General features: G+C 35.9%; 1 protein-coding gene across 1 annotated transcript; it reads left to right on the forward strand.

The window, feature by feature from the left end:
- The first annotated feature begins 3,156 nt into the window (after nucleotides 1–3,156).
- On the forward strand, nucleotides 3,157–4,002 carry LOC122583344. The gene has a single exon (XM_043755761.1). The coding sequence runs from the start codon at nucleotides 3,157–3,159 to the stop codon at nucleotides 4,000–4,002; it is 846 nt and encodes a 281-aa protein (XP_043611696.1).
- Nucleotides 4,003–18,470: the final 14,468 nt, after the last annotated feature.

Consider the following 18,470-nt stretch of genomic DNA (forward strand, 5'->3'; position numbering starts at 1 on the left):
TCGCACGGGCCCTGCACTCTAGTATATATATATAAAATGATTGTTCAAAATTTAAATACAAAATTGATAAAACAAAAACCTTTATAAATTAAATGCAAAGATATTTAATGTGAAATAGACATACCTTTCATTCATTTGTCAACCAATTTATAAGAATTATATAAATTTTTTTATGATTGAAATTTGATAATGATGATATGCATGGTTGATTAGTATTGAATGTGAAAGTTTGAAATTTTTTGAGAGAATGTTGATAACAGATCGTGTAGAAGAAAGGCTCTGCTGAAAGTAGTATATTAGACGAATAGAGACCACTTAGCTATAAATAAACAGGTCTGTAACTATTTTTTCCCACAAATGGAAAAAAAGACGTTGCCGAGCTAGACTAGGGGTTGGTGGTTGCATTCAATTCCATGAATAGAGACCATTTATTTAAAAAAGAGATGGTCTGTAAACTTTCAAACTTTAGAGACCACTTTTATTATATTGAACCAATTAATTTAAAAACTGGGCCGTTAACTCAACCGGTCTTTATAATCTGACCTGTTTGGGTTCATGTATATAGACCAGTTACACAAGTTTAAAGACCACATAGGTAGAAAATAACTGGTCTCTAAATAATTAACCGGTCTCTATTCCCAAAAATTTTTAGTAGTGTAGGAATCCTAGTTTAAATAGGATAGAAGAGATTAAAAAAATTTATTAATAGGTACTTTTTTTTATGTATTTAACTAAAAAGACACCTGTCGCATTAAAATATCGCCACATGTTAATTAAAAAATGCTACAATCCTGTTTTAGTTTTTTGGTAGATAATGAAATTTCAAATTCGGTGACCGATTCAATAAAAATTGTAACACTCCAATAATTTTAAGGTAATAAAATAACCCTTTTTGTAGTTTTGACATTAAAATAAGTTCCTAATATTTTATTTTTGGTTATGGGGTTAATTTAGTTGGAACTTTAACGGATAGCGGGTAAAAATACCCACAAAAGTAAAAAGGGGCGTGACATCATATTAGAATGCCAACCACTTTCCCACTCCTCTTCCATCACCTAACTTACTCCAATATCTTCTTCATCCTCCTTGATTCTTCAATCCACTATCAATTCATGCAAATTTGACTTCTATTCTCAAATCAAAAACTCATCAAGAACCATAATCTAATATCATTCAAGAATTTATAAGTTAGGGTGTGGGTTAGTTAGTGGTGGTGGTGGTCGACTATTTCAAGGAAAAGGGGGAGGAGAAATTTGTGAATTCAAGTATTTATTTGGTCTTGTATTCCCTGAGGTAATCACTTCCAAACCTAATTTCCCTTCTTTACTAGGATTTAGGATTTATGAGAATAGGAAATTGGGGGGTTTTTGCTAGTGATGAGTCCATGTATGAAATTCCCCAAATTATTGTATATAATGAGTTAGTTATTGAGTTGCTTATGTTAAAAATTTAATTAAATGAGAATATTGGTAGTGAAACTCCAACTATGAAAAATGGTGATTTTATTAGTAATTGAAATAATGATGATGATGATGAAACCTTGGAATTTATATGAGAAGACTTGTTAAATAAGCAACTCAATGACTTAGTGAAATGGGTTAGAGGTTAGAATGCTAGTGAAAGGGTTGTTGAGCTATGTTGAGATAGCTAGGAAAGTGAACATCTTCTTATGTATGCATTATGATATATGATAGGTTGAAAGCTTGATATTGTGCTTTTGCGGTTATCTTGATTATTTGTTGTTTCCGTGAAGGAGGTGAGTATACCTGCATATATTGTATATTCGTCGGGTCAATCACCATTCATGTTGAGTGAGTCCATGGTGGTAATTGATTTGGCGTTAAGTCCCATGTTTATGGTTGAGTTTGATTACAGGCCTAATCGGTGGCCATAGGCTCATGTGGAGCATTTGTTATTGTTATATTTGATTGTGATTGTAATCATTTGCTTATATGGATCCATGTAATGCCTAGCCCAAGGGTGAGTATTATGGATATGACACGTCGGTGTCATAGTCCATATGCAACAGCCCCTTGAGCATTGCCCTCCTTAGTTTATCTGATATTATGCAAGCATATTCACTAAGCATTCGCTTACCTTTCAGATGTATACCCTTTTGACTATAGGTGGTTTCAGAAAAAGGAACTAGGTTTGCTTGTCTTGAAGAATAGAGAACGAAGTCACTAGTGATTGTAGATAGTTGGAAGGTACTTTGGCTATTCTCGGAAGAATGGCATAACTTGGTTAGAAACCTAGTTGTCCCTCTTGACTTTGGCTCATGGTACATTTTGGTTGTTATTGGTCATATTTTGATATGTTTTGTAAGTGGTCATGTTCATGTCTTTTGGAGTTGATAAATATAGTTGGTTTGGTTGTATGATGTCAAAATGGGTAATCGACCCATATGGTTGTGTAGTCGATCATGGATCAAACGAATTTGAAAAATATGAATGTTTTCGGGTTAACTCTCTTACTTTCAATTTCTGGAATGTAACTTGCTTATAATTTTGTTTGTGGTTGGAAGGTTTTGGTTAAATCTCAAAGTGAGCAAATTTTGATGTTGCTGAACTATGGGCCACTGCGGCACAGTGGAGGAGGTTTTGTCCACTGTGACGCAGTGGAATCCCACGGCCAGATTTTCCTCTCCTCCCACTGCGGCGCAGTGGGAGTGTGTCAAACCCACTGGGCGCAGTGGGGTTCTTCCAGTTTTGGTCCGAGGTTTCCCACTGCGGCGCAGTGGGAGTACTCGACCTCACTGCGGCGCAGTGGGGCATATATATATATATATATAAAACTTTCATGTTTTCAAGTTATCGAGTCTTGTCGTTTCAAGTGGTATCAGAGCCAAGGTTTAAGGGATTTAGGTATTCCCTCGTGTAGAGAGTGCCTAGACTTAAACCTTAGTTGAGACTCGACCTTAGGTATTAGAAATTTTATATGGGACCCGAATATGTGTTTGATGATGTTAGCTTATAAACTTGCTAGTATTAAAGCACAATAAGAAGCCGGCCTTATTGTGACTGAAGTACTAACAAATTTATAAACCAACCGCATCAAACTTTGGAACGGTCTAGTATAAAAGTTATAGGTTTTGGCTTATGACTCGTAGAGAGATAGGTTGCGTATTTAAATCGATTTATTTACTTTTATTATAGAATGACGGATCAACATCATGAAGAGGAAGAACACAATCGACACGACGAAGAGGAAGTTACCTTCCCGGAAAATAGCATGGACATTTCCGACCAAATTGGAAGGGCATTGGAGAAATACACTCCACTTTTATTAAAAAGACTAAACCAAACCAATCTTAAAGTGGTGTATGCTGTGAGCATGTTGAGGGATAAAGCAAAGAGATGGTGGGACAATTTATTGTTGGTGAAGAAGGGAGCACTTGATAACGTGGATTGGCCTGAGTTCAAGGCCATGTTCTATAAAGAATTTAGATCAGAGGCGGAGGTGACTAGGTTGAGGAGTGAATTCCTCAATGATTCTCAAGGAACCCTTAGTTTGACGGAGTTTCGTGCCCAATTTCTTGATAAGGCACAATTCTGTCCCGAATTCTTAGAGAATGAGCAATTGATGAAGGAGCAGTTTTATATGAAGTTGAAGAAGAGTTTGAGGGAGAGGATTAGTTTACGTCAAATGGAGTCCTTCTCCATGTTGTGCGATGTGGCTCGAGATTACGAGATCGAGCAAACTAGAGTTGATGAGAATGAGGTGAATAGAAAGTATGAGGGGGATAACTCACCGAATAAAAGGATTAAACAAGATGGTGCTTCCGGTAGTAATGCCTTTAGAAGAAATGCTCCCTTTTGCAAAACTTGCAAGAGAAATCATCATGGCTCGTGTAGAGAGAAAGCTTGTTACAACTGTGGGAAGACGGGCCATGTGAGTCGAGATTGTAGGTCGAAGCCCCATAAGCCCCTCATTTGCTTCAAGTGTTTTGAAGAGGGACATATGAAGAGCTCGTGTCCTAAGCTAACCGAAGAAGAGAGATAAAAAGAGCGGAGGAGAGAAGCAGAAAGAAGGAATGCATTGGCACACGGTAATCAACGGGGGAGGTCCTTCCAACTTACCGTGGAGCAAGCTAAGAACGCTGATGACGTGGTTACAGGTACCTTTCTTATGTATAATGTGCCTATGTGAATTCTTATTTACTCTGGAGTGAATAGATCATTTGTTGCAACTAGGATGATTCATGTTATTCCTATGTCTAAATCGAGTCTAGATCATACCTTACAAGTTGAGGTCGGGAACGGGAGGACGGAGATAATAAGAGATGTGTATAAAAATTGTGAAATCAAAATTGTTAAGGAATTCTTCCAAGCTAACTTAATTCCCTTCCCAATGGGAGAATTTGATGTAGTTTTGGGTATGGATTGGTTGAGCTCTTGTAATGCCAAGATAGCGTGTGACGAAAAGGCGGTTTATTTGAAAACCTCTAAAGGTGAAGACTTGATAGTATATGGTGATAGAAATGGGCGTCCTATACCCGTTTATACTTTTGCTCGTGCCCGACGTTATTTGTCTCATGGATGTCATGCATACCTTTCTCATATCGTTGATGTCAAGAAGAAATCTCTATCTATTGAAGACATCCCTATAGTTCGTGATTTTTCCAATGTTTTTCCCGATGACTTGCCGGGTGTTCCTCCTGAGCGGCAAGTTGAGTTTTCTATTGATCTTGTTCCGGGGGCTACCCCCATTGCTAAAGCTCCTTATCGATTGGCACCAACGTAGATGCAAGAAATGATGAAGCAATTCCAAGAGTTACTAGATAAGGGGTTCATTCGCCCTAGTAATTCTCCTTGGGGTACACCGGTTCTATTTGTTAAAAAGAAGGACGGAAGCATGCGCATGTGTATCGATTACCGGGAGTTAAACAAGGTGACCATAAAGAATAAGTATCAATTGCCAAGAATTGATGACTTATTTGATCAACTTCAAGGAGCTTCGTATTTTTCCAAAATAGATCTTCGTTCGGGTTATCACCAACTCAAGGTACGTGATGAAGACATACCGAAGACCGCTTTTCGTACTCGTTATGGCCATTTTGAATTCGTGGTCATGCCTTTTGGCCTTTCAAATGCTCCCGCGGCATTCATGGATCTCATGAACCGTGTATGCCGTCCCATGCTTGATAAATCTGTTATCGTTTTCATTGACGATATCCTTATCTATTCTAAGAGTTCATCCGAACATGAATTCCATTTGAGAGAGGTGTTGGAAACCTTGCGAAAAGAAAGACTCTATGCTAAGTTCTCCAAATGTGAATTTTGGCTAAGGGAGGTACAATTCCTTGGTCACATTGTTAGTAATGAAGGAATCATGGTGGATCCTGTAAAGATAAATGCGGTGATGAAATGGGAGCAACCAAAGAACCCATCGGAGATTAGAAGTTTCCTTGGTCTAGCGGGTTACTATCGTCGTTTTATACAAGATTTCTTCAAGATAGCCTCACCATTGACCAAGTTAACTCGGAAGAACATCAAATTTGAATGGGGAAGTGATCAAGAAGTTGCTTTTCAACAATTACGGAAGAAGTTGAGTCAAGCCCCGGTACTTGTTCTACCCGATGGTATGGAGGATATGACAGTGTATTGTGATGCATCATCAAATGGGCTTGGGTGCGTGTTGATGCAAAAAGGAAAGGTCATAGCCTATGCCTCAAGGCAATTGAAGGAACATGAGAAACGTTATCCTACTCCTGATTTAGAGTTGGCGGCGGTTGTTTTCGCTTTGAAGATTTGGCGCCATTATCTTTATGGAGTCAAATTTACCATCTATTCCGATCACAAAAGCCTTAAGTACTTCTTCGAACAAAGAGACCTCAATAATCGGCAACGAAGATGGCTTGATCTTTTGAAAGACTATGATTGCGAAATTTTGTATCATCCCGGAAAGGCAAATGTTGTGGCGGATGCGTTTAGCCGGAAAAGTTCACATTATTCTATCATCATCTCCCCATTATGGGTCTTAATCACTAACGATTTTATGGAGCAAATAAAAACGGCTCAAGAAAAGGCTTTACAACGGAATCCTAAGAAGGAGAGAATTCAATGTCAAACGCAATATTTTGCCAAGGATTCGCGTGGTCTTACCCTACGCTTTGGAAGAATTTGGATTCCTTTCTCTTGTGAGTTAAAACAAGTCTTACTTAATGAAGCTCACAAGTCTAAATATTCTATTCACCCCGGTGCTACCAAAATGTATCATGACCTAAAGGTTGATTATTGGTGGCCCAGAATGAAGAGGGATGTGGTGAAATGTGTTGAAGGGTGTCTAACTTGTGCTCAAGTCAAGGCGGAGCATCAAAAGCTGTACGATATGATGCAGCCATTTGAAAGTGGGCCTCAAAAATAAAATGTGATATTCTAATATGAAACATACATGCTGTATCTCAAGTCACAGGATCAATAAAGTAACCATTGTAACTGGGAAAGTAAGAAATAAACCCCTACACTGGTTCGTTTAGCAGTGTAGGGGTATAGTGGGAAAGTAAGAAATAAAACCCTAATGGACCACTATACCCCTAATGGACCAGTGTAAGTGGGAAAGTAAGAAATAAACCCTACACTGTAATGACAGGTTGGTCTCTCAGACCGTCGTAATGACAGGTTTAAATCTGCATATCCTTTCTTAATTTGATAAACTTCTTATGGCTGAGAAATGTTTACAAGGTTTTGTAACTATGTTTGATCTAAGCTCTACCACGGATATTTCTGTTCCGACCCTTGGTAGAATGTCATCTGCCGTGAAATCTTTCCCGATAGAAGAACAGGATTTTATGGTAGAATCATCAACCGTGCATCGCACGGGCCCTGCACTCTAGTATATATATATATATAAAATGATTGTTCAAAATTTAAATACAAAATTGATAAAACAAAAACCTTTATAAATTAAATGCAAAGATATTTAATGTGAAATAGACATACCTTTCATTCATTTGTCAACCAATTTATAAGAATTATATAAATTTTTTTATGATTGAAATTTGATAATGATGATATGCATGGTTGATTAGTATTGAATGTGAAAGTTTGAAATTTTTTGAGAGAATGTTGATAACAGATCGTGTAGAAGAAAGGCTCTGCTGAAAGTAGTATATTAGACGAATAGAGACCACTTAGCTATAAATAAACAGGTCTGTAACTATTTTTCCCACAAATGGAAAAAAAGACGTTGCCGAGCTAGACTAGGGGTTGGTGGTTGCATTCAATTCCATGAATAGAGACCATTTATTTAAAAAAGAGATGGTCTGTAAACTTTCAAACTTTAGAGACCACTTTTATTATATTGAACCAATTAATTTAAAAACTGGGCCGTTAACTCAACCGGTCTTTATAATCTGACCTGTTTGGGTTCATGTATATAGACCAGTTACACAAGTTTAAAGACCACATAGGTAGAAAATAACTGGTCTCTAAATAATTAACCGGTCTCTTCCCAAAAATTTTTAGTAGTGTAGGAATCCTAGTTTAAATAGGATAGAAGAGATTAAAAATTTTGATTAATAGGTACTTTTTTTATGTATTTAACTAAAAAGACACTTGTCGCATTAAAATATCGCCACATGTTAATTAAAAAATGCTACAATCCTGTTTTAGTTTTTTGGTAGATAATGAAATTTCAAATTCGGTGACCGATTCAATAAAAATTGTAACATCCCAATAATTTTAAGGTAATAAAATAACCCTTTTTGTAGTTTTGACATTAAAATAAGTTCCTAATATTTTATTTTTGTAACAACACGATTTTATCACTCGAATTCACATCAACAATGGTGTTTGGTTAGTGTGTGTGTTCTTGGTGTTTGTGTGTGTGTTGAGAGAGAATTGGAATCAAGAGTGTGTTATTCAGGTGTAATGGTATGGAATGTATGTCAAGAGTTATGCTAAATGTTATGATTTCTAAGGAATTGAGGGCTATTTATAGTCTAAACAAATCAACTATGCTAATTATCACAATTAGCCCCTCAACCTTAGAAATCATCAACTCATGACTTAACAACAAGTAAGTCCATAATTTAAATTACAATGTATCACTATTTTTGGATTTCTAACATTCCCCCCCTTAGTGATATATTGTAAGGTCTGAAGTACGTGTTGTTTTGTCTTGTAGGAATGAATTTGATGAGCCCAGTGATGAAGACAATTGGTGTGTTGAAACAAGTCTTCAAAGCTTTCTCATTGTCTTTGGAGAACTTGATTCTGTCTAGGTCTTGGACTTCTTGAAGTTAAATCATTTGTTGATTCTCATTGTTCTTTTAGAACAGAGAATGATGAGTGTGTGTATGTTTTGAATCTTTGAAGATTGTTGAATCATGAATCAGAGTTGTCTTTTGATGTGCGGAAGGTATGAACTTGTCTTGAATTCTTCAATCTTCGAATCTTGAAGTCTTTTCTTTTGAAATCTTGGAATGAATTTTCAGAGATATGTACTCTCTCCCTTGATATGTGTAATGTAGCTTTAGGTAAAGTGTTGTTGTATGACTTGAAGATCTTTAATTTGATGAAGACTCTTTTTGAAGCTTTTCTTCTTTGTCTTGAATCTTCAATCTTTTGTCCTTTGACGCTTTGATCTTTGTCACATCATCTAAAGCACTTTTGAGAGTAAACATTTGAATGAGGATTTGACAAGTCTCTTATGAATTAATCATGCTCCCCCTCAATTCATGAGTAATCACAGTCTCTTCGATTTTTGAAAAATCTCTTGTTAAATCTTGAATGTATATTCTTTTCTTTTGAGATGAATAATCTTCAATTTGAATTTGAGACCCTTGCAATTTGGAATGAAATTGATAAACAACCTTTGAAGAAGAATGATGAGTTGATGTCACAAATGAAATTTTAAGATAAAAGAACTCCAAATAAATTTGAAAACTTTCAACAAGAAGCTGAATGATAGTATCTCTGAAAGCAATTGAAACAACCAAACACAAACTTTTCTCCTTGTCCTTATCAATCATTCTAATTTCTTCTCCTAATCAATAATCAATATCAATCATTCTAATTTCTTCTCCTAATCAATAATCAATCATATTATTTTCTCCCCCTCATAATGACAAAGTTGGGAACCAATGTCATTATGCAAACATTGATTGATTTGATTGTTTAAAAGAAATAATCATGACTAAAATCTAGACATTATGCTCATGGAGAATTATCAACCATCAAAACATCAATCTAACCATATAAACCAACCCAATTGTTCCTATGGATGACTAAAATGTAAGATTGAAGTTGTTGGGATAAACATTGTATCATGGTGTTGGTGTTTTCTGTGTTCGGGTGATGAGAAAGGAAACCGGATAAGACTGATCCGTTTGCATTCAAAAATCGAAAGGATTAATGAAATGACCGAAAGAAATGTATATCATTTATCGGATTTCCTATGTATCATTGAGAAATGCACAAAGCAAACCTCTAACATAGTTTGGTCTTTTGGCTTTCCAACCTCAAGAATGCTTCAAAGAATGTAAACCATGGTCAGTGTCACCTAAGCGTTCGATAACCATGTTCTACTATCCTTAAAGACTTTTAGGAAAAATCCAAGGTCACAATAGACTTCTTGTTAACTCAATAATTTCAAAAATGTAATTATGAGACCTACGTTCAAAGCTGGAAATGATGTTAGCAATGGTAGGATTTCCATTTGATCATCGTGAAATATCAATTAAGATATCACTACAAATGTTCCGGCTATATCACAAAGATAAGCATGTATATCACAAAGGCGTACACAAAGGCGTTCAATCCTTTGCTTCTCATATCAACAATTGAGAGTTTTTGAAATAGGTGTAACAAAATTGCAATCAACATCTTGTATTACACATATACATTCATATAAGACCACTTGGAAGTACACAAAGGCGTTCAATTCCACGTTATCCTATATCAATTTATATGTATATCAATTTACACGGGTTACATACAGAGTATATGTAAACCATTTTGAAGTAAAAAAAAATTAAGAAATTTTTTGTTTTTTTTTTTTAAATTTTATATTTTTATATTTGATTTTTGGTTTTTCAATTTTTTATAATTTTTGAAAAAATGAATCAAGAATTCCTTCCATGGTAAAGGTAATTAAGGATCAAGATTTAGCATACCAAGTTTAGAGATTAAGAAATTAAACCTCTTTTCGTCCAGTGGTTTTGTGAACAAATCAGCGAGTTGGTAGTCAGTTCCCACGAAGTATAGTTCGATGTCACCTTTCTCAACATGATCTTTAAGAAAATGATATCTCACATCAATGTGCTTTGAGCGTGAGTGATTGACTGAGTTGACAGCAATTGCAATGGCACTTTGTGAATCACAATAGATAGGGACACGGTCATATTTTAGACCATAGTCGGTAAGTTGAGTTTTCATCCATAACACTTGAGCACAACAACTAGCAGTAGCTACATATTCAGCCTCTGCTGTTGACAGTGATACACAATTTTACTTCTTGGATGACCAACTAACAATCTTATCCCCTAAGAATTGTAAAGTACTAGATGTGCTCTTGCGATCAAGCTTACAACCTGCATGATCTGCATCTGAATAGGCAGTTAAATTGAATCCAGTATCCCTTGGATACCAGAGACCAAGATTGGGTGTACCCTTCAGATAACGAAAAATTCGTTTCACAGCTTGGTAATGTAAATCAGTCGGAGCGGCTTGATACCTAGCACACATACATGTTGCAAACATTATATCTGGGCGAGATGCTGTAAGATACAACAACGAACCAATCATGCTTCTATACCTCTTTTGGTCAAATGGTTTCCCATTTTTATCAGCATTAATGTTTGTATGAGCAGCCATTGGGGTTGAAATTGAAGTACAAGTAGTCATTTCAAACTTTTTCAACATATCTTTTATGTACTTACCTTGTCATATAAGAATACCAGTTGGTAATTGTTTGATTTGTAGACCCAAAAAGTAATTCATTTCCCCAATCATGCTCATTTCAAAATGATTGACCATTAGAGATGAAAAATTTCGACAAAAAGATTGACTGGTTGACCCAAAAATAATGTCATCAACATATATTTGGACAAGTAAAACATGCTTACCTTGCTTACGAATAAACAGGGTAGGGTCAATAGTGCCTTTGGTAAAGCCTCCTTTGAGTAAGAAAGTAGATAAGGAATCATACTATGCTCGGGGTGCCTGCTTCAAACCATAGAGGGCCTTGTCTAACCTGTAGACATGGTTTGGCTTCTTAGGATCAACAAAACCTTCAGGTTGCTCCACGTAAACTTCTTCTTTGAGTTCTCCATTCAAGAATGCTGTCTTCACATCCATTTGAAACACAGTGAAGTTTCTGAATACGGCATAAGCTAAGAAAATACGAATGGCCTCCATTCTTGCAACAAGAGCGAAAGTTTCGTCGAAATCCACACCAGGTTGTTGGCAGTAACCCTTTGCAACCAATCTAGCTTTGTTCCTTACTACAATTCCATTTTCATTCTTCTTGTTCTTGAAAATCCACTTGGTGCGAATTGGTTCTTCCTTCCTTGGATTTGGAACCAATCTCCATACCTTCAGTCTCTCAAACTGAGCTAATTCATCTTGCATTGCTTTAACCCACTCTGGATCACAAAGAGCTTCAGAGATGGTTTTGGGTTCAATGTTACTCAGTGAAAGTGCAACAAGACACTCATTGACTGTAGTACGGGTAGAAACACCAGCTTGTTGATCTCCTATAATCTGTTCTGTAGGATGATCTTTGCGCATACGTGACCACTTGTTGTCATGAGGAAGAGGATCTTGTTGATGAATGTCAACATTATCATCATTGAATCCAGAGTTCTGTTGAGCAATGGAATCATAGCTTGGAAGAACTCTTTCCTCAAAATTTGGATGACCAAAATCCAGTGGCACATACACATTTGGAGTATTTGATGGATTTGTTGTTTGGGTGATTTGAGAAGGTTGTTCTTGAACATTCTTTTGAGAATAAATATCTCTCGAAGGTGATTCTTCTTGCTCTGCAGAATTTGAAGATGATTCATGATTGTTGTCAGGAACTGATTCATTTGTTTGAATGGGGTCATTGTTCAGAATTGGTTCATTGATGACTTGAGGTTCCTTTTCCTGAATCGGTTTTGAGTTGTAGAATTCTTCGAAAAGAATATCTAGCTTTTCACTTGTTGGAGTTGGATATTTCTTGAATTTTGAGGCTAAGGTAGACGTCCTTGAGGAAGCATTTGAAGTACTTGGATCATTAATTGTTGGTAGCAGACTTTCTTGTTCAAATATCATGCCAGACATCTCGTCAAACCAAACATTCATGGTTTCTTGAATCGTGTTTGTTCGACGATTAAAGATGCGATATGCAATCGATGTCTTTGAGTAACCAACAAAGTAACCTTCGTCACCTTTCCTTTCAAACTTTCCAACATTTTCCCGATCATTCAAGGTATAACAGACACACCCAAAAATATGGAAGTAATTGATGTTGGGTTTGCGTTTGTTAATAACCTCATAAGGAGTCTTCTCATGACGCTGATTGATGATGGACCGATTTTGAGTATGACAGGCAGTGTCAACAGCTTCAGCCCACATGTTTGATGGTAACTTGGAATAAGCAAGCATTGTTCTTGCTGCTTCCACCAGCGTACGATTTCTCCTTTCAACAACACCATTTTGTTGCGGGGTTCGGACAACAGAGAATTGGTGAGTAATGCCTTTTGATTTGCAAAATTCATTGAAGATGACATTTTTGAACTCAGTACCGTTATCCGAACGAATATAACAGACTGGTAGTTGAAGATTCACTTGAGTGGAAGTGATGAAATCGATCAAAATTTGAGTTGTTTCATCTTTTGAAGCAAGAAACTTGACCCAAGTGTATCTTGAATAATCATCAATGATAACCAGAATATATCTCTTCCCGTTTCTGCTTTGTACTTTCATAGGCCTACAAAGATCCATGTGAAGCAAATGAAGAGGTGCCAAAGTGTGTGGAATTTTCTTTGGTTTATGAGAAGTTCTCTTGATCTTCCCAACTACGCAAGAAGGACAGACATGCTCACTCTCATATTTGTAGTCAGGCAAGCCTTCAACAAGTTGCTTGTTGACTAAAGCATTGATGGTTTGATAATTCAAGTGAGAAAGCCTTCTATGCCACAACCAAGAATTTTTCGAAGTAGCTTTTGAAACAAGACAGATATTATCAGTTGGTTGGTTATCATCAAGATTAACTATGAAAAGATTGTCTTCACGATCTCCGCATAGGATATCAATTCCATCTAGAGTTTGGACTTTGCACAGAGATTGTCGAAAAAGAACTTGAAGATTGTTGTCACAGAACTGTCCAACACTAAACATGTTATGACTCAGGCCTTCAACATAATGAACTTTCTTGATGACAATTCCGTTTCTTTCAATATCTCCATAACCTAGAATTGGAGCGAAATTGTTGTTTCCGAAACGAACAGTTCCCATGAATCTTTCAACAAAATTCTTGATCAATGATTTATTGCCAGTCATGTGTTTTGAACACCCGGAATCGAGTATTCATACACAGATGGTTATTTCCTGCAATCAAAAATTTAACCGACTTTAGGTACCCACTTAAAGACGGGTCCTTTGTGGTTAGTTAACACAGGCAGGGGGTATAACTTAGGAGATGCATACAAACATGCTTTTGAATCAACATACTTGTTAACAAGCACATTATCAACAAGCACATTTGGTTTAAACAAACGAATATTAACACACGAATCAAAAGTAACATGTCTACCAGCATTCAAACCATGCATATGAGAACAAGAATTAACATTGTTTACAACATCACAAGGACTAGCCTTGGCACCATTAACATTGTTTAACACAGAGGACTTAAAAGATAAATTGTTTGACTCAACAGAAACATGCTTCTTCTTACTATCAGCTTTTCTTCTTCGCCTTTTCTTCTTTTTATCAACATTAGTGAACTTAGGTACTAATGACTTAGCTACCCATTTAGTCTCACTAATTAAGCTCTTTCCACCTGTCGAATTGACACTAAGAAGATTAGAACGAAAGTTTTGAAGCACTTTTATCTTTTTAGATTCTTTTGAAGGTGCAGAAACTTCTTGTTTCTTAGGTTTATCATGAGAAAACCAACCATATCTATCCTTATACCTAGTTGCACCATTTGAAGTGTCCCTAGTTAGCAAAACAGAGCTAGACTTAGACACTTTAGAAATTGAACTAAAATGAGAGCTAGACGAAGAAACATTTGAATTGAATTCCAGAAGTTTCACTTTGTTGTATTTGATTTTAGGATTGGTCTCATCTTGTTTGGTTTTAACATGCTTTTTCGGGTTAGGACACTTTGTTTTTAACTTATTGATTCTTGGTTTGGTGACAGTCTTTGATTCAGTCTTGATGGGTTTGGAAATAACCCGTTTCTTTGAATAATATGAAGTTGGAGCTTTGAAAAACGATTTTGGAGAGTCCTCTTTTGATTCAACTTTGATTTTGGTAGATTCAATCTTTTTCTCAATTTCAGAATCAAAAACATATTCTCCCTCCATGAATTTATCAAAATCAGATTTGGTGAATGATGAAACCGGAGGGAATTTTGAAAAATCAGGAGTTTTGTTTTCCAACTTCACACTATTGGTTGTCTCAGAAATAAAATCAACTTGAACTGACGCATGTTTGGTTTCACAAGAAAATTGAGTAGAAGTATCAACACCTATACTAGCACAGAGCTTAGGGTGAACAACTAACTCTTTAGGAAACTCACAAGTGAAAAACCTAAAGTAGTACCATATCAAAACTAAACTATGCGCAAGTTCGTCATAGGATAAATCAGATTGCACATACTCATCAGCTATTACAGTAGCAGCATTTTGACATGAACACTCAAAAGAATCAGTCAAGGTTTGGGTGGAGGAAACAGTAGATGAAACACAAGTAGTCTGAGTGGAATGGTCTACTAAAAGACTGAAATCAGTTTGGGTAGAAACATTCACACATACTTTAACAACAACTGATTCATTCTTTGAATTTGGACTTTGAGACTGTAGATTATTAATAAGTTTTTGTTGAGATTCCACCTTTTGTTGTAAACCTTCTATTTGTTTTTCCAAAAATGTGTATGGAACATACAATTTAGTTGGTTTAGGTGGGGAAACGACAGATTCTTGGTTTTGAAAATTAGACGCAATCTCTTCTAATTCAAAAATTGATGAGTTTTTCGTTTCGTAAGAAGTGTTGATGGCATCATAATTAACCAAAAATTTATTGTTTTGAATTTTCTCAACTTCATCAGTCTCAAATTCGTCATCCAATGGACGAATGAATTGTTGAACCATACCAAGTCTCAAAAGCTTTTCATCATACAAGGGTTTGATCTTGTCTTTGGCTTTTTGCAATGGAGTGATCTATCAATCTTTGACTTATTGAAATAGGCAGTGAAATCCAAAAGAGGGTTTTGTTCAACTTTGTACAACTTTTCTTGATAGAAAAGTATATTCTTTTTATGTTCCTCAATTTGTCTTCCAAGATTTTCAATCTCAATGCCTTTTAAAAAACAGTTATGATTTAAATCAGAAACTTTTCTTTCAAGTTCAATTGTTTTTGGTGTAGATTCTTGAAGCTTCTTATTCAGAATATCAACATCCATTTGTCTCGCATTTGCACGAAGCCATTCATTGGTCTTTTGAACTTCAAGATCTTGATTGGCTTTTTCAAGATCAAGAATGGTCTTTTCTAAATTATGACACTTTTCCAATAACTTAGAGTCAGGAGACGCATTCATTTCACATTCTTTAACCAACATTTGTTCTTTATAGTTTTGAAATTCTTGGTTCATAGCATCATACTCAAAAAGTAGTTTAGAATTTTCTTTAAGAAGTTTTGTGTATTCCCTTTTTGAAAATACAATGCTATTTTTCAATTTTTTGTTTTTGTTGGCTAAAGAAGTGTAATGATTCATCAAGTTTGATAAGGCAATTCTACAAGACTCTTTATCCTTGATTGATGAAAAAGTAGAGTCGAGATTTACCTCATCATCGGGATATTCCTCATCAGTGTTGTCAGCCTCAAACACTTTGTCTTTGCTCAACCTTGCCATGAAACATACATTGGCAGACAGATCTTCATCTTCATCATCAGTAAGCAAAAGCCACTTGTCATCTTCAGCAATCAAGGCTTGACCGGCTTCAACTTGCTTTGCCAGAAGCATCTTCTGCTAGTAATATTCATAAGTCTTCTTGCGAGGCAGCTTGCAATCCACAGCAAAATGACCAGGAATTCCACAGTTGTAACACTTTTTGTCAGATGTCTTTTCTTTCTCCATGATTTGTTTCTCAGTTTCTGCTTTCTTGTCTCTTTTCTTGAGAACAGTTGTTTCACCTTGTTCAAAACTCTTGTGATGATATTGTTCCTTCTTTGGAAATGCACTTGTTGATGAAGTTCGAAGATTGTTGTTAGTTGGCCTCGCTTTGAAATTCTTTTTCTTGAAATGCTTAGTCACAGCGGCAAGAGCTTGGTAGAATTCATCAGGAACACCATCTCTTGGAACCAAGTAATCTTCTCCCTCCTCATCAGACGAAGAAACAATAGTCATTTGTCTTTTAAGAGCCTCAGAAACCTTTCGTTCAACAACCAATGCCAAAGGATCAGTAGATACAACTTCTGGCACTTTGTTGACTAAATTTTTGCTTAGAACTTTGCTCTCATTCAACTTGAAAGGTTCATAAAGAGTATGAATGGTTAATTTGGTCAGATCTTGATGTTGCTTGATTTGAGTTCCATATTCTTCCCATTCGGGACCAAGTGCTTTGATAAACTTGATGTTCAGCTCAATCTCATCTTTCTTGACTTTGTTCTTTCTCAGTTCATTGATCACATTGCAAAATCTGTAGTAGACGGACTCAAGAGATTCACTTGGAAATTTCTGAAAATTGTCAAACTCAGTTAAGACATTTGTCAGTCGAATTGTTGAGGTTACATCAGAACCTTCCATTTGTCTAGCAACTTCATCCCAAATCTCCTTTGTTGTGTCGTAAGAATCAACTGAGCCATAGATCTCATCAGGGAGTGCTTGGTACAAGCATGACCTAGCTCTGTTGTCAGCAGCAGTACGATCTCTTTGTTCAGCATTCAAAAGATCAGGAGTCAAAATAGTACGGGTAGTAGGATGACGATGCATAGCAAGTCCATTGATGATTGAGTCCTTAAGCATGTGACCATTTGTCTGACGTTCCACATAATCCATGAACCTTTTCTTCCAAAGTCCATAGTTACCACGATAAAGAACTGGTGGTCTTGTATCAGTACCCAGAGACAATGCTTCACGAGTAGTCATTTGAAATTGATTTGAATTGAGAATTGAATTGATTTTGAAGAAAGTATGAAACTATGAAACGATCTAATTTGGAATGAAATGAAACGATCTGAATTGAAATGAAATGAAACGATCTGATTTGAAATAAGAATGAAACGATCTGAATTGGAATTAAAATGAAACGATGTAGAAGAAGAGTAAATGAAACGATCTAAATGTCCAAGAATGAAATGATCTCAATGTGCAGGAATGAAACGATCTAATTTAAAACGATCTAAATTGAATTAAGAGTGAAACGATTTAAACTTGAAACGATTTTCAGAAAAAAATTCTAAGTATTCTGAAATGATTTGGGCAGAGTTTTGTTATGAAACGGAATGAAATGAATTGAGCAAAACCAATCACGAAGATCAGTTACCCAAGAGTAGTATGATTCCCAAACACAACTCTTCACAAAATTACACAAACCAGAGAATGTTCAAGTAAAACTTGAAACGATCTAAAAGAGATCGTTTTGGATTCTTTTCAGGATTTCTCAACAACTTGTGTATTTTTCAAGAAATTGAATTGACCAAAACCAATCCAAAGGATCAGTTAGCCACAATTAACTCTTCACACTACAACCACACTTGTCAAAACGATCAAAATTTGAATCGTTTTACAAGCCACAACACTGAAATGTATGTTCCAAGGAAAGAAAAACTAAAACGATCTAAATGAGATCGTTTAGCATCTTACAGTCGTCTTCAACCTCTGAGTATGAACACCTCCATTGACAATTTTTAAAACTTCAATATCTTTTGATTTTCTGAGAATTGGAACATGAAACCACTTGCAAACAGTTTGTTTTCACCTCAGCAATGATCCGATTAACACAATTTAGCTTATAACACAACAGAATCAAATCCCAAATTTTAGCGCCAAAAACTCAAAATCCGAACTTTTGATTCAGATCGAATTAGAATACGAAACTTGAGAGGATTATGTTATTAACTATGAGGAATCGAATGGTGAACAAACATTTGTGATTTTATGTGATTTGAGAGGTCAATTTTTGGATTTTCAGTGAAGAACAAAAAACGAACAGAAACGGAAAAAAATAGAATTAAAGGTGATTTTTGATGAAAATGTGATTGAATTCAGTTATGGATCGAGATCAAAACGATGTTTGCTTTGATACCAAATGT

Source organism: Erigeron canadensis, chromosome 9 (genome assembly GCF_010389155.1).
Source record: "Erigeron canadensis isolate Cc75 chromosome 9, C_canadensis_v1, whole genome shotgun sequence".
Lineage (NCBI taxonomy): Eukaryota > Viridiplantae > Streptophyta > Magnoliopsida > Asterales > Asteraceae > Erigeron > Erigeron canadensis.